Source organism: Sturnira hondurensis, unplaced genomic scaffold (assembly GCF_014824575.4).
Source record: "Sturnira hondurensis isolate 20B ecotype Veracruz unplaced genomic scaffold, ASM1482457v3 Scaffold0003681, whole genome shotgun sequence".
In the NCBI taxonomy this organism is placed as follows: domain Eukaryota; kingdom Metazoa; phylum Chordata; class Mammalia; order Chiroptera; family Phyllostomidae; genus Sturnira; species Sturnira hondurensis.
This window is the reverse complement of record NW_028076312.1, coordinates 5,479,342-5,501,751: the sequence shown is the minus strand read 5'-3', so window position 1 is coordinate 5,501,751 and position 22,410 is coordinate 5,479,342. Positions and strand designations below refer to the sequence as shown.

At 53.8% G+C, this 22,410-nt stretch overlaps 1 protein-coding gene across 1 annotated transcript; it reads right to left on the bottom strand.

Moving 5' to 3' along the window:
• Nucleotides 1-8,630: 8,630 nt before the first annotated feature.
• On the bottom strand, nt 8,631-20,951 carry GRK1 (G protein-coupled receptor kinase 1). Its single transcript, XM_037042092.1, has 7 exons — nt 19,924-20,951; nt 17,907-18,034; nt 17,475-17,632; nt 16,529-16,612; nt 12,403-12,527; nt 10,472-10,673; nt 8,631-9,178 (listed from the first exon to the last, which is right to left on the bottom strand). The coding sequence occupies exons 1-7, from the start codon at nt 20,620-20,622 to the stop codon at nt 8,880-8,882; spliced, it is 1,695 nt and encodes a 564-aa protein (XP_036897987.1). The 5' UTR covers nt 20,623-20,951; the 3' UTR covers nt 8,631-8,879.
• Between the last annotated feature and the right edge of the window lie 1,459 nt (nt 20,952-22,410).

Sequence of the window (22,410 nt, the reverse complement as noted above, 5' to 3'; positions counted from 1 at the left end):
GGCGGGGCATGTGTGAGTGTGCCCCAGGGCCATGGCAGGTGTGAGTGTGCCCCAGGGCCATGGCAGGTGTGAGTGTGCCCCAGGGCCATGGCAGGTGTGAGTGTGCCCCAGGGGCACGGCAGGTGTGAGTACAGTGGTACCTCCCTACTTGTCTGTTTGTTCTGTAACTTGCAACAAGTGCTGAAACCAATGAGTACCAAGCAAGCGACAAGTGATTAAGCGTTTTTTCTTAACAACATGCAATGAGTACAGGGTTTGACGAGTTCTGAAGCTGACCAGTACCAACATGTAACTGTATATCTCAGGAGTTAAGTGGGTCCGCCTCCCGTGCCTCACAACATCCTTCAACAACCTCCGAATCATTCTCATTCCACAGATGAGAAAACCAAGGGTCTGGGAGGTCAACTGGTGTGACCAAGAGGAGACCCAGAATTCCTGCAAAGCCCGCGTGCCTAGCTGCAGGGAGGGACACTGGTTAGAATGTACTCCTCCGAACCCCTCCCGGCCCCAGGATCCTAAACAATGCCCCTGCCAACTGCGTGGGGCGCCTTGCTGCCGGTTACACCAACTACAGCGGGTGCACCACGCTGCCTCAGACTGACCCGGGGAAGCCTGCAGCAAACTGAGCTCAGCAGGGAGCGACAGTCTGGGGTCAGGTTATTTTTAAAATGTAATGTAATTTAGCTCTTACAAAGGTAATTATGAGAAGGAAGGAGGAAATGTGTCTTATACCAGTCTGAGGATAATCAGAGGGACTGAACAAATTATTATTGATCTTAAGAAGATAATGTTAAAACAGTTATGATGAGTGAATACTGTCCTCCCTAATACTAAATTCCTGCTGCTTAGATTAAATGTCCAAAATGTCCTAGAGGCCCCCACCTCGACTTCTCTTACGTGAACACAGGTCCCCACAGGCCGCAGAAACGCCTGAGTCTCCTCAGAGGCTCTCGCCCAGATGTGCTGATCAACCAGGACTCGAGGAATGAAGGGGGGCCACCCTGAGCCCATCCTTGAGCACCTACTTATACGCCTCGCACTGCGGTTGCCACTGTTCACAGGCTGCCTTATGTAATCCATACAGCATTATACCCATTCCACAGATGAAGAAAATGAGGTACAGAGAATCCAGATGGTTTTTTCAGAGTCAAATAGTTGTTTAATGGCAGAAATCAGATATAAAACAGGTCAGAGCAATTTTAAAGCATCATTTCATCTACCAAATGGAAAAACATGTATTTACCTTACTATAGAGATTTGATTGAATCTTTTAGTTGAATCTTTTATTTACGCAGTCAACAGATACTTGTTTCATTTCTTCTATTTGCAAGATACTGAAAGAGCTGCAAAGATAAGTCATACAGACGTGCCCTTTAAGAACTTTAGTGAAAAGTGAGAAATAGGGGCAAATACTATGGGTTGGCCCAAACCTTGTTTTCTGTAGGATCATTCTAGTAGTGCTTACTTGTCTTTAACTTCATTTGAAACAATTTTGTAAATTGTACTGTGACAGCTGTCGTATCAGTGTGCATTTAAAAAAAAACCTTGTCAAAATTGATGAATTTTTGTGCAGCTATTTAAATACTGAAGATGGAAGAAAATAAGCAACATTTTCAGCATATTATGCTTTCTTATTTCAAGAAAGGTAAAAATGCAGCTGAAACACACACAAAAAGACTTGTGCAGTGTGTGGAGAAGGTGCCGTGACTGATTAAACATGTCACACGTGGTTTGCGAAGTTTTGTGCCGGAGATTTCTCACTGCATGATACTCCATGGTTGGGTGGCCCAGTGGAACTTAATAGCAATCAAATCAAGACTTTAATTGGCAACAGTCAACATTATACCATTTGGAATACAGACAACATACTCAAAATATCCAAATCAATAAAGTGACTGGTGAAAATGAAAAATGCGTTTTTTACGGCAGGGAGCAATAGTCTGGGACCAGGTCGTCTTTAAAATGTAATATAATTTAGCTCCTTACAGTGCTGGCCAACCCAATACTATAAAGCAGATGGTGATAATAGCATTGATGAGTGCAGCTACCTGATGAGTAACTGCCAGGAAGCGCGTGGGCGTGGCCCTGCACAAGCAGAGAGCAAGGCCTGTCTGAGGACCAGCTCAGTGATTCTCAAACCTAGCTCACACTGGAACCCTCCAGTGCCCAGGACTCTTCAGTCGGAGCCTCCAGAGGCGGGAGAACATTTGAGGTCCCTGAGCAGCCAGGATTGGGAACCGCTGGTTTCAGGACAGATGGGACGCTGAGGGAGAGAAGGGGAGGACACACGGTTCCAGGAAGAGGCGCTGTTTGTGTCAGTCCTGGAGGACCAGGCTGGATGGGGCAGAGTTCCAGAGGCTCGGGGTAAAGTCAGAGGCCTGGAAAATCACTTTAAAGTCTCACCATTCTGGGCCATGGGGACACCTCCCGCCAGTCTCCCTGCACACTGCCCACGCCTGGTGGCAGATTTTCCCAGCATTCGGGCCAGCCTGACCCCCTACTGTCCCTGGAGACCCACCCAGCATGAAACAGCTGACCCGAGAGGCTGGCCCCACCCCCAAATCTTGGAACCGGAGACTAATCTTCCCCTGTCCTCCGTCAGCCCATTGTCTTCACAGGCTCCACGCAATCATGTCAGCACACACGCTCGCACACACGCACCCACGCACTCACCCACGCATGCACACGCAGCCTGGGTTAGCCCCAAGTTTCAGTCTAGTGCTGAGTCTCAGTGTCAGATGCGGGTAGGCTGGGAAGGAGGTCCACCTGGCCATTTGTCCTCACCGACTGCCCCTTTGTCTGCCACTGAGCCCAAGCGGCTGTGGCCAGCCTGCTTCTGCGTCCTCCCTGCCACGTGAGAGAGTGGGGTCTGGGTGCCCGTTGGCCCACCGCCCAGTCCCAATGCAGAAAGGCTGGCCTGGGAAGGGACGCTGACTGGCCTCTCCCCACAGGGATTTTGCCCGTCCACTCCAGGCCTCGCACCCTGAAGCCATGAGCATCACAGGCCCCGGCCTGCAGAAGAGAGGAAGTACAAGAGAGTCTAGGATTCAGTATCTTCGGTTACCGTCAGGATGATTTGAAAATTCAGGATCAGGCTGCCCAAGAAGGGGGTGCACACAGAGCCCCCTCTTGTTGCTCCTGGCCACAGCAGGCACAGGAACTGGCCCGGGCAGCTGGCAGAGGGAGCCCGACAAGGGCCTCCACAGGGACTATGCGAACCAGAAGCTTTGCCCCTTTCGGATAAAAGCAGGTATGTGGGGTGGGGTGAGGAGAGGGGCAAGCGGGGATGGCCACTGCACTTATTCGCTTCTATTATGGGAATAAATTCACCAAGGACAAGGGCTTCTCCCCTTTCATCCCCTGCTTAAAACTGTGCCTGGCTCATGGCAGGCACTCAGCAATAACACACTGAAGGAAGATTGGATAAACGCAACTCCTGAACTCCACTTGGCACCTGCTCCCCGCTGGGGCAGGGCACAGGCTGGCCCCGTCCCTCTCCCACCGCAACCTCACCTTCTCGGCCCTGCCTGCTGGGAAACCTGTTGGAAGACCCGCTGGGTTTTCCCATCAGCCAGACTTCAGCCTGGCTGATGGGAAAACCAGTTGATGTGAGCCGACAGGGCCAACAGGCTCTGACAGCAAGGATGTGGGCTCTACCAACTCTAACAACAGAGGAATTAAAAGAACCACAAAGCCACCTCTGTCAGCCACAGGCGTAGTTTGGTTCCTCCAGTTCGTTCCAGAACCACAGTCCACATGGTCCCTGGGCAGGTGAAAATCGTCACCAGAGTATGTGTATACACAGCCTGGCTCTTGGCTCTCAGGGGTTAGTGGAGTGCAGACAGCAAAACACGACTCCTTCCTGTAACCAAATAGCCCCGAGATGACGCTCAGAGAATGAATAATGTAGACGAACAACCAGGGAGATGACAGGTGGCCCCTGCCTGTGTGTCCGCACAGAGGAGGTGGGTGAGGCCGCAGAGACGAGGCGGGAGAGTTCTGAGAGACATGAATTTTTTAAATTAAAACACTCTCGGGGTTTTGCTAGAGGCCTTGTAACCATGATCTCCCAGATCCACACCGCTCTAATGAGCCCGAGCAGGAGGTTCGACTGCCCCGGGCATCTCACGTTTCAAGGTTCTTTTGCTCCCATACCTCCCATGATTCCTCGGAGCAAGACTGCCTTACTGGCCTTGGATGTGCGACCACGGGCTTGTCCAATGTCCCCTGTTTTAGCCAAACAACCTGAAAAGCGTGTGTCTCAGTCACCCTGTTGAAGGGAGGGAACCCCGTCCCTTGCAGACCTGTCCCCCTTGCCTGTGGCACATATTAAATATTGACATGCCTGTCAAAGGCAGCCACCTCCAAGCTTCCCCAGAACCAAAGGGACAGGGCGAGGCACCAGGACCGTGGGCACTCACCCAGCCTGGGTAAGTTGGAAGCCAGCCTGTGGTGGTTCACATGCATTTCCATGAAACAACGCATAACACATAATGTCCCTAACAACCTTTATCCCTCAGCCCAATTGTCTTACAAGTAAGAAGGCTGAACTTGGAAGAACACTTTTCTACTGTAACTGGGGAACTGAGGTTTGACTTTTATAAAAATCACTGATCTTACCTTCATTTTAACTTGGGTATTACCTGAGTGTCTATCTTACCCACTTTTTAATTTGATGTCTCCAAATGGAGGTCCGTCTTTCGAACTTGTTCTTCTGTCAGCTGGCCTAGTGCCTGCGCTGTTTGCAGTCGGGGCCCACGGTGTCTGAGCCCTCACCGGAGGGGATGGACCCCAACACGAAGGAAAAGGAGGTGTGCTCAGCCTTCCTAAGGCTCATTCTGGCTGAGTTCACGTGAGGTAATTATATAGTCAGCAAATCTACAAAGACAGGGGAAAAATCAGCTGGCTGTGGGAATGCAATAAATAACCTGATGAAGGAGCAAATGAGAAGTTTGGAGTGTATAACCCGTGTTCGGGTGGTAAGACCAGACCCTAAATGTCCAGTGAATAGTGCCCCCAGTCACCCTGGTGGGACTGTTGGGAGCTCAGGGCCCTGCGTGGGTTTTCCCCACAGTCTCCCTGAAGACTGACTGAGAAGGGGACAGTACAGATTTGGGGGACAGCTGAAGGCATCTCCTGCGTGTCTCTCGGCACAGGGACTGACTGCCCATCACACCCCGGACCTTTGGGGCGTCATGTCACAGACTCTGGTTCCTGTTGAAACTGTCTGTGTCAGCAGCCCTCCTCAGACGCAGTGCCACGTGGATAAACAGGTGGTTAGGGAAGAACAGAAGAGAGATTTAACCTAATTTACAACAGATGCCAAGTCATCCAAGGTTTTAGAGGAAACATTTGCTCCTTGGTTGGGTGGGCGGTGTTTGAGCACCTGGCACAGCAGTGGGCGCAGCAGGGTGTGAGGGAAGCCCAGGGCGGGGCTCACGCCTGGAGGAGCTGACCGTCCAACCCAGGAGGCCGCCAGAGAAACAGGCACCAGTGAGACGCGGCTCACTGTGTTTCTCCATAGCCTCTCATGTGCCACTTGGCCCCAAAGGTGGCCAGTTATGCACATGAACTATGACCTCTCCTGGTTTTCTGTTAGCTACTGTGTTGCTCAGGTATCACCCTGTATTGCACGAGAGTCACCCCAATAAATTCTCTGGGCCTGCCTCATGGGTGGGCTGGCCTCTTTCTAAGGTGGCTCTGTCTGTCACAGGCCACGTCTCCACTCTGATATGCAGGACTGCAAACAAATGCATGACTCAGGTTTGGAAAAAGGACATTTATGAGTAGGAACAGTAGGGACTGACCACCTACTGTGAATAGCAGAACAATGCAACCAATACTTACCCTGACAAGGGACAAAGTAGAAGTTGGCAAATGCAGATACACTGGAACTCAAGGTCTGATGAGCAGGGCCTGTGAGGGCAATTTTAAAAATCTGGTAGCCATAGAGAGATGAGAATGAAGGCAAAGCGCGTCTCTGTGTGTGAATGCACACGGGCGTGTGTGTATGTGTGCAGATGTACAGTCATGTGTGTGCATGTGAGTACATGTGATTTCAAAGAATGCAGCTACTATTCATATCACAATGTAGAGAGTCCATCCCTCTTTTTTAAACTTTTGTTGTTACATTGTATAGCCTTTTCCACTTAAGCAGAAATTGTGTTTTTTCATTTTATAACACAATCTTCCCGAAACCACTTGGATAAAAGCATCCCCAGGGACCCTCCGCACCCTGACCATCCTTCCAGGGATTAGGTTGCTAAGGAAATGCCATGGTGACATTCTTACCACAGTTGTGTGTCTAAACACACCCCAACTCTCAGGATGGTAAAAGTGGGACATTTCTCATCAGGCTTTTTTCAGCCAGGGCATGTCTGCAACCAAGACCAGCGGCCCAAGAGCCTAAGACCAGCCACCCCAGAGGGAGTTTGCACCTGGTTTCCAAGGATCCGTGGCCGGCTCACAGCTTGGAGCATAAAAGTGCTCAGAGACGAAGGCTTCTCTGCAGAGGACCCCACCCTGGGCCTTCCAGGGCCCCTGATGTGCGTTGCAGGTGAACACAAAGCCTGGACAGTCCAGCAGCACTGGAGCAGAGCGGGACAAGTTCATGCTGTGCCCAAACAGGCCAGCAGGCCCCCAGGCCCCCGGTGAGTGGGGTGGGGGGTAGCTGGAGTGAGGACCATCACACACTGCTGAGCGGCAAGACTCCTTGGAGTGTGCCTGGTCAGGGGACCGCACCTGAGAGATACCCATGGGGAAGGTCCCCAAAGACACGTCAAGAAGCCCCATAGCGAAGGGTGGCCCTAAGCACCTGCCTGGCAGCTCAGAATGGCCCCGTCTGTCTTCCTCCCACCCTATCCTCACCCCCAGATGCCAGAAGCTGAGGGTGACCAGGAGGGCAGGAGGGCTCAGCAGGAAGAGTGGGGATGTCCCCCCATGCCCACCTGGGAAAGAAGTTGGAAGTGACTAGAGTCCCAATTCTCACATGGGTAGATGGGCATTTAAGTTAATGCCTTGAGACCACTGTCACCTAGAGGGGCTGCAGGAGGATGCCTGGTCACCTCTGGGGAGGGGAGCCGCAGGGAGGGGGCATGGGGCTGGTGGGAGGCCAGTGGGGGTGTCCCCAGGTGTCACAGTGTGGGCATTGACGGAGCGTCCATGATTCCTTTTCTCTATGTGAAATTTTATGTTTTAACAAAGTGACTACAGGACTTTCAGTTGCCAGTGTGTGAATACCTGGGGCCAACTTGCATTTGGGTGTGGGGAGCAGGAAAGACTAGGCCTGAGCAGACTCCAAGAGACAGCTGGAGCCACAAGTAAGTTGTGTTTGTGATTATATTCCAACAAACCTGAGAGTTCAATAAATATTTGTTTATAGGTTAAGTCACAGGCATGCCAGGTTTAGCAAAAACGAACAAACGAACACAAACAAACAAACCACCACCAGTGAACAATGTTTTACTGTTTGTCTTAGGCAATATTTGAGACATACACTAAAAAATTATTTGTTTATCTGAAGCTCAAATGTAACCAGCTATCCTGTGTTTTATCTGGGCATCTAACCATAAGGTAAAGGCAGGAAGGACGTTGTTGGCGAATCTGGCACCACAAAAGAGGGGCCTCCACTGTCAGGCTCCGTGGGCCCTGGGCAGGCACCGGGTGATGGTGGCCAGGGGGGCAAGGGTCAGGCCCCCACCCACATAGCTGAGACTGCTCGAATGACCCTGCAGGGCCATGGGGACCTAGCGGAGAATAAATGGCTATAGAAAGTCAGAAACAGGTCTTTCTTGCACTAGAATGCTGTGACGTGAAATTCATAGCTATCACTGAAGCGATGTGTACCATTTCTGGAAAACAAAACCGGACTTAAGGAAGGGCACAGCAATTCATCCTGCCAACGGCTCAGCGTCCCTCAGCCCCCGATCCCTCATCTTGGGCCTGCCCAGGGAGACATACGAGCTGGTAGTTTCAAATCACAGACCAAAAAGCACTGGGTGCCTCTACACAGTCAGGAGAGAAGGACCTCTTGGGTCGGGTTTATTTCACCAGTCCAGGGTGCTTTGAAAGTAGTCTCCTTGCGTGTAGGAAACTGCAGAACACACTGGAGATGTCTCCACAAAACTAGGAAGTCTACGCCCAACACCCTCTGTGCTTTGCACAGTGCTCAGGGGACACGCCCTCTCTTCTATGCAGGCTCTAGAGCAAGTCGGAGGTAGCTGGGGCCTAGTGTTTGGCCAGCAACCCTCTGAAGTCATTCATTGTTCAAGATCCACTCTTCTCCTGAGGGTGCAGGGGAGCTGATGGCATGTCCCCAGGGTCCTGGCAGTGACTGGGTGGCAGGAGGACCCAGAACTGTGTGTGAAGGGGTACCAGGCCAAGGTCCACAGCGAGGCCTCTCTCATGGTGCCTGGGAGACCGAGGACTGTGGTTCGCCAACCCCTGGACCAACCACGAGAAGGTTTCCACCTCGATGGGGCACTTGGAAGTCGCAGTTAAGGTGCCAGGAAACCCAAACTGAGCATCCTCTCTTCTGAGCAGCCGTCTGCCCACCGCCCAACACCACTGCCAACTTGCATGTCCACAGGAGAGCCTGGACAGGCAGGCATTGCTGGTGTACTCTGTCTGGGAGCCATTGCTGTGTCTTTCTTTGAGTGACATGGGACAAAAGAAGTGGACTATGTACAAGCTGGAGCTCCTGACCCCCGGGGCTGGGAATCCTGATGGCTCTGGGCCTCCTTTCTCCTGACCCTGCTGTGAGCAGCTCGGCCGCACCAGCAGCCTGGCCCAGGGAGCTGCCTGTCACCACGGTGGGCTCCCCTGACACATGAAGCCCTGTCCATCCCTGCCAGCTGCGGGAGGTCCCCCTTCCTCCACACCTAGGAAAGCAGACACATCCCTGACTTGGAGGAGGGGGCGGCCTCCTCCACGGTGTTCCCTGTCATGTCATCGGGCATCTGCCCGTCAGCACGCCACACGTTCAGCTCCCCAAAGGTGCCCGTCTCAATCATCTCCTCCTGCCAGGGAATGGAGCAGTTGCCAGTGGCAAATTCCTGGAAGAACTCCGTGTCTGCTTTGTCAAAGACCACACCCTTGACTGTGGAAAAGGCCCCTACGTCCTGGATGTTCTTTGCATAGACCGTTCTGGAGTCTGGGATGAAGGGGGGTATCAGCATCCCTGTCGGAGGACAGAAAACACAGATATGAAATGATGCACAACATTAGGAAACAGCCATCTGCCGAGGAGTCCTCCTTGCTGGGCGAGCAGGGCCATGCCTTGCCACCACCCTGCCTGGACGGCTGTCTGGGCTGCTAACACCGAAATCAGCACACCCAAGGGGGTCCTGGGCATCTCCCATGGCCCCAGCGTGAAGGACAGCATGTTCTTGCCTCGCACAGCCACATCCACCAGCAGTGCGACCCTAGACACGCCCCCTTGTGCCAGCCTCCTGTGGGGAATCACCGTCTGCCAGTCAGACACCTGGAACCCAACATTCTCAGAGCTGAACCTCTCATCATTTTCCCAAAGCAGCTCTTCTCTCTGAGCTGCTCAAGGACCCTGGATTCTCGGTCAGCAGACACAGACCTTTGGTCACCCGGGACTCCTGCCTAGACTGACCCTGCCTTTCTCTCACCCCTCACCCCCATCCCTCCTCTCAGCTCATGGTCTCTGGCTGGCCAGACCATTGCAGTGACCTAAGGGCTGACTTCCTGGCTGCAGCTTGTCCTGGTTCTGACCTCTCAGAGCTGTGTGACTTCACCCCACCCTGGGCAGCTCTCCTGGCCAATGGAGCCCGTCACCAGGTCCTCCTGGAGCCACCTCTGCCCTGACCCTTCCCTGCACAAGTGACATCTCTTACTGAGGCCTTTGCTCCTCACTGCTCCGTCACCCCAGGGCTCCCTCCATCTAGTCACATGTTTACATATCCCGGCTATAAGTTCCGGACATGTGGCTGTGTCCCACCTCCTCTCCCACAGACACATGCACATGCGCACACACACACTATCTCGCACATGGTGCTTGATAACAAGTGCTGGTTGAGTGAATGTATGAGTGAATGAGTGAATGCCTCCTGAGCAGACAGCTTCCATCAGTCCTGCCTCGACGGGGGTCCTGGGCTCTGGGGACGAACAGGGTGTGGAAATGCAGAACAGCAGGTTTGGGTCAGAAGTAAGCCAGCACATTCCCTGCCTACCTCATCCAACCTTTTCTGACCTCTGACAGATTTCCCAAAAAGCCTGCTCCATCAGCACCCAGTTCGGGCGTGTGTAGGGATTGAACAGAATGCTGGAGGGTGGAGGTTTTACCAGGGGCAAGAGGGCAGCTACCAGAGGGGTATCAATCGGACGACTCTGCTCTGTTGATGTTGAGCTAAGCCTGGACAATACCAACAGGGAAGTGGGTCGAGCAAGAGCCACCCAACAGACCCACACCCTGCGGGCCCCAGACCCAAGGGCCTTCCAACAGTACCGGCCTCCAGCTGCCTCCAGTTAATGTCTTTAAAGAGAGGGTTGATGCGGAGCCCATCACAAGTCCCATCTCTGAACCCCAGACGCTTCTCCGGGTCCTTCTCCAGCAGCGCCTCACAGAAGTCCTTGCTGGCCTGGCTGAACTTGTCTGTGTACTTGACTGCCTCCGTGAGGATCCTGTGCTTGAGCTCCTTGTTCTCCACCTGCACAGGGGGATGCACATCACGTGAAACCCTTGCCGACCTCCCCAATATCACCAGAGCTGGCACCTTGGGCTCTAGGAGATGGCACAGCCCCTGGTGGTGCCCAGGCTGGGCCAGGGCTCTTCCCAGAAAGAAGCCGGCCCCGCATTCACACAGAAGCAGAGGTGACAGGAACCTGAGTGAGCTCCCCTCCCCAGCGTGGTAGCAATTAAATGGCTTAATAGCTCAGGTGGGTGGAGTGGAACCCTAAAGGTGCTGGCCAAACTTGGGGTGTGGGGTAGCTCAGGGAATCCTGATTGATACTGCGGCAACTTATATACAACCACTCCTTAGCTACCCGAGAAGAAAAAAAACAAAAATAAAAAGTCAACTTGGGAGACCAGAGCTGGTAGAGAGGTCTTCTCACTGAACAGGAACCTGGGGGAGCGTCTGTTCTGTCTCGCTGAATCAGCTTTACAGAACACAATAGACCCGTCACAAAGCTCTGCCTTCGGTGACCCAAGCCGGAGGGTTTCGATCAGTCTGCAGAGACCCCCCACCACCACTCCCCCAAGTCCCCTGTGCCCTCTGCAGCCTGCCTCCGCCAAACACTTACCTGCCTCCTCTCACAATACAACAGCTTTCCTAAAATCTCCCGCAATGAAATCGTCCAGAGTTACCCTTCCGTCTGGCCTCTCTCCTTGACTGTAATGATTCTGAGGCCTGTTGTGCTGTGAGTGTATCAATGTTCCCTCCTTCCTGTCCCTGTGGAGTCGGGCTCCGCGGTGCTGATGGACCGCGGTGGGTTCACTTTGGGCATCTCACAGAAGCTTATGTACATCTCGCCATGCTTACATGCATGCAGAAAATAGGCTTCTGGCTGGGGCTGTGGGGCCAGCGAGGGCTCTGAGGTGGGAGCTGGGAGCTCCTACCGTGGCCCTGGCTGTTTTGTCTCATTTTGCTCTTCTGAGCTGTTGGAAGTCAGGAGAGGGAAGTGGTTCCTAGAGTTTGAGCTGCCATCGCAAAGACATGGTGACCCAGTGTGTCAGTCACGTGAGGAGACTCTCAGAAGACTGTAGACTTCGTTTGTTCCTGCCACTGTTGTAGGGAGATGGGATTGGGGCCAGAGCGGGACACACTAGGGTGTCCAGGCAGAAGGAAGTGATGGGCGGGGCACCTGTCAGACTGAGGTGGGTGGGTCAGGTGCTGTGTCTAAAGACTGCAGTTCACCCCCAGGCCCCAGAGGCACCTCCTCTCTCACCCGGCCTCCTCACTGCTAGTCCATGGAGACACGGGGGCAGACAGCACAGGAGGAGTGTGGGAGGCTGGGAGTCAGGGCACAGCATGGAATGTCCACTGTCCTCTGGGACATTCAAAAGAGCTTTTGTGCTGCGCGGTGCCTGGCCCAGGGCCTGCAGCATCTTAGCATCGGGGAAGAGCATTCTTGGTATTTGTCTGCTGTGAAGAGTGTGAAGGCTGTCAAAGGGACCCAGGGGGCTCAGTGAGGCAGGGGAGGGGTGCTGGGCACCACAGCTTGGGCATCTCTTGTCCCGTCTCTCTCCTCAGTGTCAGGAGCTACATGACAAGAAATCGCTGTGTCCCCTCTCTCCTGCTCATGAAGGATCTACCACGAGAAGCCTAGTGCTCAAGATTTCAGCTGCAGCGACGCCTGCTCTTTTGACACCCCACCCAACAAGGAGCATCACAGAGGGACAGCTGCAGGGCCACCGGCTAGCCCACCTTGTCCTACCTTCTCTCCCCGGGCTCGGAAGGGTCCTCTGGCAGAGATCATCTCATACAGCGTGACACCCAGGGCAAAGTAATCCACGGAAAAGCCGTACTCCTCACCCCGCAGGAGCTCGGGGGCCATGAAACCTGCCGAGCAGGAGCACAGTGAGGACTCAGAGGTGCGGCTGCACGGCAGCGGCGAGCACAGAACCGATGCTTCCAGGCATGCTTGGCCTGGGGGTCTCGCACGTGGCACTTGGGGCAGAAAATCCTGTGATGGGGCTGCAGCACCCCTGGCCTCCACCCACTGGTTAGTACCTGCCCCGCCCCCAAGTTGTGACAACCAAAATGTTTCCAGATGCCGCCGAGTGGCTCCTAGGAGAAAATTGCCCCTGATTAAGAAGCACCTCCCCACACAGATGGTGTGAAGCCTCGTGTCCCCTTAGGCACACTGTGACGGACAGACTGGTGGTTCTTGCTTGGGTCTCAGGTATGAGTGTGACCTTTGTGGTGGTGAGGGTTGCAGACACAGGCACTACAAGATGCTTCCCTAAAGGGCAAGGAGGGGAAGGGTTGTCCCAGGAACCACACTGGAGGCTGAAACTGAGGGGTGCCAGCCAAGTCCGGGGTCTCAACACTCAGGGAGGCCTTGCTGTGAATTTGGGAATCAGTGCCCTTAAGCGGCCCTTATTCTAGCTGACCCCATTGCATGCTTACTGTGTGGCAGGGGAAGGTGCACAGTGACCTCGTTTAATCCCGCTGACACCGAGAGGTGCCGTTACTTTTCCCTGTTATTCTGAAACTAACTCGTCCGTGATGACATGGACAGCAGGAAACAGAGACCATCCAGCCCAAGCATCTGAGCTTCGAACCGTTACATTGTCCTTTGTGTGGTAGCTAAACCCACTATCACTCCACCTAATGGTCCTTCTGTAACTTGGCTTTCATTTTTAGCAAAATTACTCAGGCACAAAAGGGATCAGCTAGTTCTACAGGACCTGTTTCTAAAAATAACAGTGCCCTGACCTTCCTCCTCCACCTCATCCCCATTTCAGAATCCTTCTGGCTGGTTATTTTGGAATTGGTACCCATACGTCTAAGTAACGGGCTTACATCACTGGTTTTGCAGTTCCCGCCAGGGCCTCCTGAGCTGACTCCTTGTTCGGGAAGCTGAGGGGTCCATTCCTCTTTCCTCCCCACCCTGCCCACACTTCTCCCTCATCCTCTCCTGATACGTCATCTGGCTGGTCAGCTCTCAGCTCTCACTATTCCCCACTGAACCAAAAACTCAACCCCAGTTATATTTCCTTTCTGACATGTTTTTACAGGTTTTCCCAGTAAAACTTATCTTTTCTTTCCTTTGCTTCATTCTCTGTGTTCTATCAATTTCATCCTAAATTCTTGGACTATTCTCTAATACGTGTCATGTTCTGGTATATGAAATATTTTATCAACTTCGTCCTCATCAGACAGTCTTCTGGAAGCTTCTGACTGCTCTAATATGGATTCTGGTGTACAGCCTGCCTAGAATGTCCCTGTCGTCATGAAACTTTTGGTCTCTCTTTGTGTCCTGTTTCCTAGACACTCTGCTTTGGGTTGAGTCCCTTATTTTGACCAAATAGCTTCCTGAGGAAGGATGCTGAGGTAAGTTTTTGAGAACTTTTGTATCTGAAACTACCTTTATTTTGCCTTAGTACTTAACTGATAGTTTGACTGGGTATAAAATTCTGGGTGGGAAGTCATGGTCTCTCTTATTTTTAGGACATATATCCATTGTTTTCTCACAGTGTAGTCCGCATGTGATAATTACAACCCTTGTACGGGTGAGGAAGGGTGAGCAACTTCCCCGAGGTCACAGTAACAGATGGTCTTGGAGCCTGGCGTCCACATCTGCAGCCAGTGTTGGGTCCGTGTGCCTAAATACCATGCAGTCTGACTCATACGCTCCTAATCATGTGCTTTATGCCACTGTCTTGGGTAGAGGGTGTCATGTTCAGCAAAGCAAATAAGGACTTGTCAGATGGCTGTGTCTGGCTGGTTCCAGCCTCCAGGAGCTGGTCAGCTGCCCACCATGACCTCATCTGTTCCCAGGCCAGGTCTGTGCCATACGTGAGGTACTGGGGCTAGGTGCTGAGCTCTGCATGTTGAAGGTCAGCAAGACTCAGGCTTCTATTCCCTAACTGCCACTGTGTAGAGGCCAGATCAGTGCATGGGAAGGCCGGTTTCTGGGGCCAGGGCAGGTGTTACCAGCTGGGACCGACTTCCGTGCTGATGCCTTTAGACATGCTGAGGTGAGCAAAGCTGGTCGTGTCCATTGAGCTCGGATTCTTCCTTGTCCTCAATGTACCAGCGCTCACGGTGAGTTTCTAAGAGGGAGATGCGCTTGGCAGCACTGGCCACGCTGATGTGACTGCAAACCGTTTCTCCCCCAAGAGGTGGCAGGAGTCAAACTCTGAAGAACCTCCTGGCCCTGAATACAACTTCGTAAGTTCTGCTTTTTCAGAGAACCACATCGTTGTCCAGACTGTTCAGACTCCTGAAAAAGGTGTGTTCAGCGAACCACAACTTCCAGATTAAAATGGGGCCCGAGAGACAGGCCAATTGGACCACAGGGGTACAAACATCTCCTGTGACAAGTGACTCAGTGGCAGCTCTAGTCTGTCCCACCCAAATCAGTCCCTAATGATGAGTCTTTCTGTACCTTTAGTGTCTCACATGGCACCTGGGGCAAATCAAGAGCCAACAGCAAGTATTTGTTGTTTGAATGAATGAATGAATGAATGAACAAGTGAATGAATGAATGAATGAATGAACAAGTGAATGAATGAATGTTACCTCAGTTTCATTACTAATTCTTCCGCGTGTGGACTCATCTTCCCCTCCTGTCTAGAAACTCACTGGGGACGAAGAGCAAGTCTTATGTCTCTTAGGCATATGCCACTGGGCTGGCACAGCACCAGCCAAGTTGAGTCCCCTGTTTACAGAGGCTCAGAGGCCCTGGCTCTAGCTGGGGCCTAGGGCTGGCATGGTGCAAAGGAGCTAAAGAAGGATCCAGAAGCAGCCCCCTGTGGCTCTGCTGGGTGCCCAGCCTTCTAAGTTACTCTGACTTCAGCCTCTGCTGCAGCCGTTTGAGGGTCACACGCTGCACCTGAGCCCAGAAGCTCAGAGCCACACCTGCACGCACCTGTGGAGAGAACCACCCACCTGGAAAGCTTTGACGGTATGCTCAAAGTACAGTTGCAGCCCAGCTCAGTGGCCACAGCAAAGCCTATGGGGCCCTCTAGTGTCCAGNAAGCAGCCCCCTGTGGCTCTGCTGGGTGCCCAGCCTTCTAAGTTACTCTGACTTCAGCCTCTGCTGCAGCCGTTTGAGGGTCACACGCTGCACCTGAGCCCAGAAGCTCAGAGCCACACCTGCACGCACCTGTGGAGAGAACCACCCACCTGGAAAGCTTTGACGGTGTGTTCAAAGTACAGTTGCAGGCCAGCTCAGTGGCCACAGCAAAGCCTATGGGGCCCTCTAGTGTCCAGCAGGGCGCTTGTGCTCAGCACAAACAAGGTCAGGCGATATCCTTGAGGTCAAACTACTTCACACCCTAGTTTTGGAGTTTTCTGGGCCTTCCCCCTAATGATCTGAATCACCTTGAAATACGTGAGTGGCGTTTCCACTCACAGACTCATGCCAGGAGTGGAACTCCATAGACTTTGGCTGAGGATCTAGAAAAGTCAAGATTGGACCTTTCCCTAAATAAAGCCACAGATGAGGGTGGTGTACACTTTGGTGACAGGTATCCCCCTCACCCCACAAAAGCCCACAGCCCAAGAATTGAGAGAATTCTGAAACACAAGACAAAACAAAAAACACTGAAAACCTTCATCACAGAAGGGGCTGCATGTTAAAACCAATAGCAATTTCTCCGGGGGAGGGGTCATACCTGCAGCAGGGGCAGGCTCCCAACGCAGCTGTGCTAGCCCACTAGCCAGTCCTTCCGGTTCTAATCTTTGCTCTAGGGCTGAGGGAGCCGCTTCCCTATGAACCCCCAGCCCTCACCATGCCACCAGGTCTGGGCTATGGGGACCCTGTAGAACCCCTGAGACTTCACTCCTCCCCCTAAGAAGGGCGACTCCTACCCTTGCTCTCAGGCCCTCACCTGGGGTCCCTGCGTAGCCCTTGGTCTTGGTCTGCCCTTCCTTCAGCTCCACAGCCAGCCCAAGGTCAGAGATTCGGACGTTGCCTGAAAAGCAAACATGGGGAACGGTCACACGTGGCTCCAAGAACAAAGGCACCTGATGTTTCTGGAGCCCACATGAGCCAATGGCAGGCCTCTGCACACATGTGCACATACATCACATGAATGTGCACACATGTACACAAGTGCTTGTACATGTACACACCCATGTGCATGTTTTGGCACACACACATGCATTCACATAATCACATGCACACTCCAGGTGGGTGGATGAGGCCTCGGCACCCAGGGGCCTCTGCTCCCCAGACAGACCACAAGGGGACTGAGGGGTCCCACAGCACCTGCAACCTGATTCCGGCATAACCCACCCCAGTTCAGTTCCCCCCCACCCCGCTCTCTCTCCCCCAAACTCTGTGCTACAGCCTCTGATGATGCCCATCCATGTGTGTGACTTGGTGGCAGAAAGGGAGGGAGCTCTAAAGGGATATGAGGACAGCCTGAATCTCTGCTTATTTTCCGGGAAGAATCCCAGTTTGACTTCACAGAGAAGGCGGAAAGAAGAGAGTGACGGGGGGGGGAATTTGGCCGTAAAATATTAACTGTTTGCCAATAGCCCAGACACTATAGACATCCTGGACTAACTCCTTGTAGCTCTAGATGCCTCTTTACACACCAAATTTCATCAAATCCAGCCAAAAATCTGCATTTGGAGATAATGCCATTCTATTGCAAAGTGGCTAAGGGAACAATAAATGAGCTTCAGAAGTGTCCTGGTGCCACTTAAAGCTTTGACGAGCACTTGTCAAAACCAGCCCCATCCCCCCCCCCCCAGATGACCTGTGGGGCCACAACGTCCAGCCGGGCAAGGGGAGGGGGAGGGGGCGGGTGGGGGAGGCAGCCTCCTCACCTTCATCATCCAGAAGCACGTTCTCGGGCTTGAGGTCCCGGTAGACGATGCCCCTCTGGTGCAGGTGCTCCAGGCCGCTGACGATCTGGGCCGTGTAGAAGACAGCACGCGGCTCCTGGAAGCCAGGGTTCTCCTCATCCACGTTGTAGATGTGGTACCTGAAGGCAGACTATGCGGGGGCCTGTGCTGTTCTAGCCCAACCACAGGAGTGTGACCGCGGCTCGGATGGAAGTGCAATCTTGGGAAGGCAGGGTGTGCCCGGCAGTCCCGTGTTGGGTCAGTAAGGTGTCTGGTCGTTTGGGGCCTCAGTGTTTAGCCTGCAGGACCTGCTGGGCCCCAGAGACCCCCTTCCCCAGAGACCCCCTTCCCCAGAGGGCTGCATGAGCTCTCCCATTCCAGCTCCCGGGCAGAAGAGGAAAGGAACCCGTTCACCTTAAGTCGCCGCCATTCATGATGGTCATCACCAGACAGAGGTCAGTTTTGGTTTCGAACGCATAGGCCAGAGAGACTATGAACCTGCTGTGCACTTTCGTCAGGATCTTCTTCTCTACCATAGCACCCTGAAAAGCAAGGTGTCGAAGAGGTACCCAGGCTCAGGCAGGGACGCGACATTGCCATAAAAAAACCGAGTTCCGCAAACCAGAAAACGTTCTGATAAACTAGAAACAGAATTGCAAATACGCTTTAAGAGCAGTTTGCGCTCTGACCAGTGTGGCTCTTTGGGCTGAGCATCGTCCCACAAAGCAAAAGGTCTCCAGTTCAATTCCTGGTCAGGGCTCGTGCATAGATTGTGGGTTCAGTCCCCTGGTGGGGCACCTACAAGAGGCAGCTAATTGACGTTTCTCTCTCACATCGATGTTTCTCTCCCTCTCTTTCTCCCCTCTTACCCTCTCTCTAAAAATAAATACATAAATAAAATCTTTTAAAAAGTGGTATGCACAAAGCAATTGCACATAACTTGAACAGACGTACAAATTAGTTGTATACAGAGAATTCCGGGTCTCCTGGAGCCTGCGGCCAACCAGCCTTAAAAATGTCCGGTGAGGGAGCCAGCCCTGGGGCCTGGCCGCTGCTGGCTTCCTTCCCCATCCTTCCACACATCTAACAGATCGTCCTGCCGGGGTCTCAGCCCCTTTCCTCCGGGCCAGGCAGAACAGAGGACAGCTGAGGTCCCAAGCCACCCTGCAACTCAGTTCCTTTGCTGTCTTTATTTTAAAAACTCATGATATCCATTTAACATGTTTTTAAAAGTGTGCTTGGAAAAGAAAAGTAGAATCTTTTTCCGAAGGAGGAATTCTTGATGTTGGAAGAGGCCTCTTTCTAACCACACTGCATGGAAAGGTTTGGGGTTGCTTTTACTTCGTATTAAGTTCAACGAGGGTCCTGAACTTGGGGGAGAAAACACTGTTGTGCTCTAATTGTTGGATTAAAATCATAGGCTGACAGTTCAGAGGGAGGAATGACTGCTTCCCCCCGAAGTCCCAGGCGGAGAGCACCATCCCGGAGGGGTGCTCCATGGCAGCTGATGTTTGCCCTGAAAAGCTGTGTTTGCCCCCCACGCATTCTGCACGTGGGCAGAGGGAAGGACAAAGAGCATGCAGGACCGAATGCGCGGCTGAGAGACAAGCTCCTAAAACACTAAGCGGCTTTCCCTGACCCTGCCTAAATGGGGTCTGATGCCAGTTAAAGAGTGGCCCCCACAACAATGACCTGTCTGTGCCTCCATTCACCCCTGTCCCTGGAAAACGGTTGCCTTCAGGGAACAGCCTACACCCAACATCATGGACAGACTCGGCCTCTCGTAAAAGACAGGCACCAGCCCTGGCTAGGTTCCCTGTGAACTCACTGCCACTGCAACGCCAGGGCTTGGGCAAGTTCCAGGAATTCAGAGTAAAGAGTCAGAGAACAATCCCGCAACAGCCTCCCCCAACACTGCTACTGAGTTTTGTGGTATTGGTGGAAACCAAGGATGACAGAACGTGGGGTGTCATCCACACCAACAAATACAAAGGCCACTTTCCAGGGACAGCGTCAGCTCATCCGTTTGTGGGCAGAGCATGAGGCTGATCGTTACGAGCAGCTGGACAAACTGTGCCCCAAGCTGGGAGGATCGCAGAGGCCGCACACTGCGTCCTTTGCCTCGGCACTCCGGCCAGGCACGCGGCTGCAGCGCACGGACGGGGCTAACGCAGGTCAAGGGGACTCAGGTGGACTAGAAACCAGCCAACAGCTGCACAGCGGGGGGGGGGGGGGGGGGGCGAGGGGGCGTNGGGGGGGGGGGGGGGGGGGGGGGCTCTGTGTCCAAATGGCGAGGCGAGCCAGCCAGCCAGGGAGGGGTGCCGGGCTGGGCTGAAAGAGCACCTGAGGGCTGCCCCAGCCCGCTGAACCCACCCGCCCAGCTGCCAGATCTAAGAACGTGCCCTCCACTGTGCACAGCCGCGCTGCCCACCTGGTACCCTTTCCTTTTCTTCAGCCTCTTCTTGTTCAGCTTTTTGCACGCATACATCTTGCCAGTCGCCTTCATCTGGCAGGCCGACACCTCCCCAAAGCCACCTTTCCCCAACACCCTGAAGTCCAGGAACCAGTCCTCCCCCATTGGCTGGGCCTCCAGCCACTTCCACTGCAAGAACCTCTGGAAGTGCAGGCTGCCCAGGTACTCTTGGAACGGGGCCTGGCTCAGGTGGGCCAGGGTGGCCTGCAGGAGGGGCTGAAAGAGCCCATCCCCACTCTCCACGGGCCCCTCCCGGAGCTTCACCACAGTCCCCTCGTCCAAGAAGCTGCAGAAAAGCTTGGCCTGGGGGTCCAGGTACTCAGCCAGGATGGCCCGGGCCTTCTGTGGCCGGAGGTCGTCATCTGCCGTGTCGTAATCCTCAGTGTCCTTCCAGAGCTGCAGGGCCGGCACGTGCCTCTCATCGGCCTTCAGAAACTGCTGGAAAAGCCGCTTGCCGATGGGCTGCTCCAAGCACACATCCTGGAACTGCGGGTCCAGGCTGTCCCGGAGGGCCTCACACTTGGAGAGCGGAGGCAGCTTGAGCTTGGCCCGGTACTTCTTGTCCCGGGAGGATGGGGCACTGCTCCCATCGAAGCTGCCCCGGGCGGCAATGAAGGCAGAGTTGGCCACCACCGTCTCCAAGGACCCGAAATCCATCCCAGTGCCCCCTCCCACTGCTCAGGCCCCAGGGGCCATGGGTTAGCTCTGGATGCCTGTGTCCAGAGCAGGCCTGACCCGCTGACCTTGGCCTGTGCCCGTTCCGGCTCTAGGGACAGGAGGTGTCCAGGCCGGTACAAGGACGACTGGGGGCCACACTGGGAGCCCCCAGGAGCCCAGCTGCCACAGCTCAGGCTAAATCCCAGCCCGGGGTTACGGAGGGAGGGACACACTAGGAGCCGAGTGCGGCAAACAGGTGCCAGAAAAAGACAATCCCCTAAGCCGCTCCCAGAAGGATTAGACAGCCTGCCTGCGGGCCTCCTTCCTCTGAAACCGTCTCTGTCTTGACAAGCCCCAGACACCCTGGGAACACCTCGTCGAAGCCCCAGAGGTTCAGAATCCTTCTGAGCTGCCCTGTCCAGCCCCCTGGCACCCTGGGCAGCTCAGGGCACCCAGTTGTTTCCTTGAGGGACATGAAGCCTAACTGAAGGGAGAGGGGGGCCCCAAGGGAAACATTAATTTATAAGGATGCCTGGTTCCCTTCCCCAGTATATGTCATTTTTATCTTGAAGAAATATAGGAAATGAGAAGAAAGCCTGCTGTGAGAGGAATTTAGAGAGAGAGAGAGAGAGAGAAACGCAGGACACAGCTTCCTGGTGTCTGCTAATGAGACCACTGGCTCTGTGGCCCAATCTGTAGGTGAGGGATGGTGTGTCTGCCCACCTGACACTGAGAGCAGCCATGCTCTTTGTCGTGTGGCTGGCTCTGAGGACCTAGAGTGACCCCGACACCTGCTGAGAGGTCGGCTCCGCACCAGTTCTTTCCCCCCACCTGGGGTTTTCGTGCAAATCCAAAAGCCGAGAGGAGCATTCAGGTGAGATTAGGACATCAGGGCAGGAGACCCACAAGCTACGCTCAGTACTGAAGCCCCACATGGGAGTGAAAGGAGGATGAAGAGGCCTGGGGCACACCTGAAACACACCCAAGGGATACCCAGGACTCACCTGGGGTATACCTAGTGCACACCTGTGGCACAACTGAGAAACACGCGAAGCACATACCCAGGGCACACCTGGGACACATCTGGGGTACACCTACAGATGCCAGGAGCAACAGAAATGTCAGCTTCGTGACATCACGGCCTTGCCTGTTTATTCTAGCACACAGGAGGTGCTCAGCAAATGTTTGGGAGAGAATACCAAGGGAGTAAGTAGGAGATCAGTGTCTCAGAAACGAAGAATATCTGAGCCAGAAAAGGCCAGGGGACCTCCCAGAGCGTCCGTCTGCTCTGCAGTGGAAGGAGAAGAGTGTCTCAGAGAGCGGTGAGATTCTGCCAGGGGCTGCAGGACAGGTGGGACCCTCTGGAGCACCTGGGGAGATGGAAATGAGAACTTGCTGGTTGTGTGGCACTGCCCCCCACCCCCACCACCACCAACCAAGTGGGTTGGTGGGTCCAGCCCATCCACTTAATAGCCGGTAACCTTGGGCCAATCGCTTTAACCTTGTCCTATGAGCCGACCAGATTTCAAACGGGACCGCAGTGCCTGAGGTGTGTGGTAGAATGGAGCGCCCCTGCACCCTTCCCCATCATGTGTGCTGGGTCAATGCTCCCCCACCGCACCAGGCAGACAAACCGCCCGGATTTTTGCTGAAATAAAGATTCTGCTTCAGAGGCCCGGGGCAGGTGTCTTACAGGCTCCCAGCTGGTGTTAACCCTGCCCATCAGGACCCACGGTGAGAAGCGGGGTCTGAGGGAGACGGCTCCCACCAAGTTAACAGCGAGCTGCA

What these genes read in the sequence shown, in the direction of transcription:
- GRK1 (XM_037042092.1), bottom strand. Translation starts at nt 20,622, where the DNA reads ATGGATTTCGGGTCCTTGGAGACGGTGGTGGCCAACTCTGCCTTCATT. An exon ending in GGGCTACGCAGGGACCCCAG is followed by an intron (nt 12,528 to 16,528) that starts GTGAGGGCCTGA and finishes CCTGCTCGGCAG; the next exon opens with GTTTCATGGCCCCCGAGCTC. An exon ending in CTGGAGGCAGCTGGAGGCCG is followed by an intron (nt 9,179 to 10,471) that starts GTACTGTTGGAA and finishes GTCCTCCGACAG; the next exon opens with GGATGCTGATACCCCCCTTC.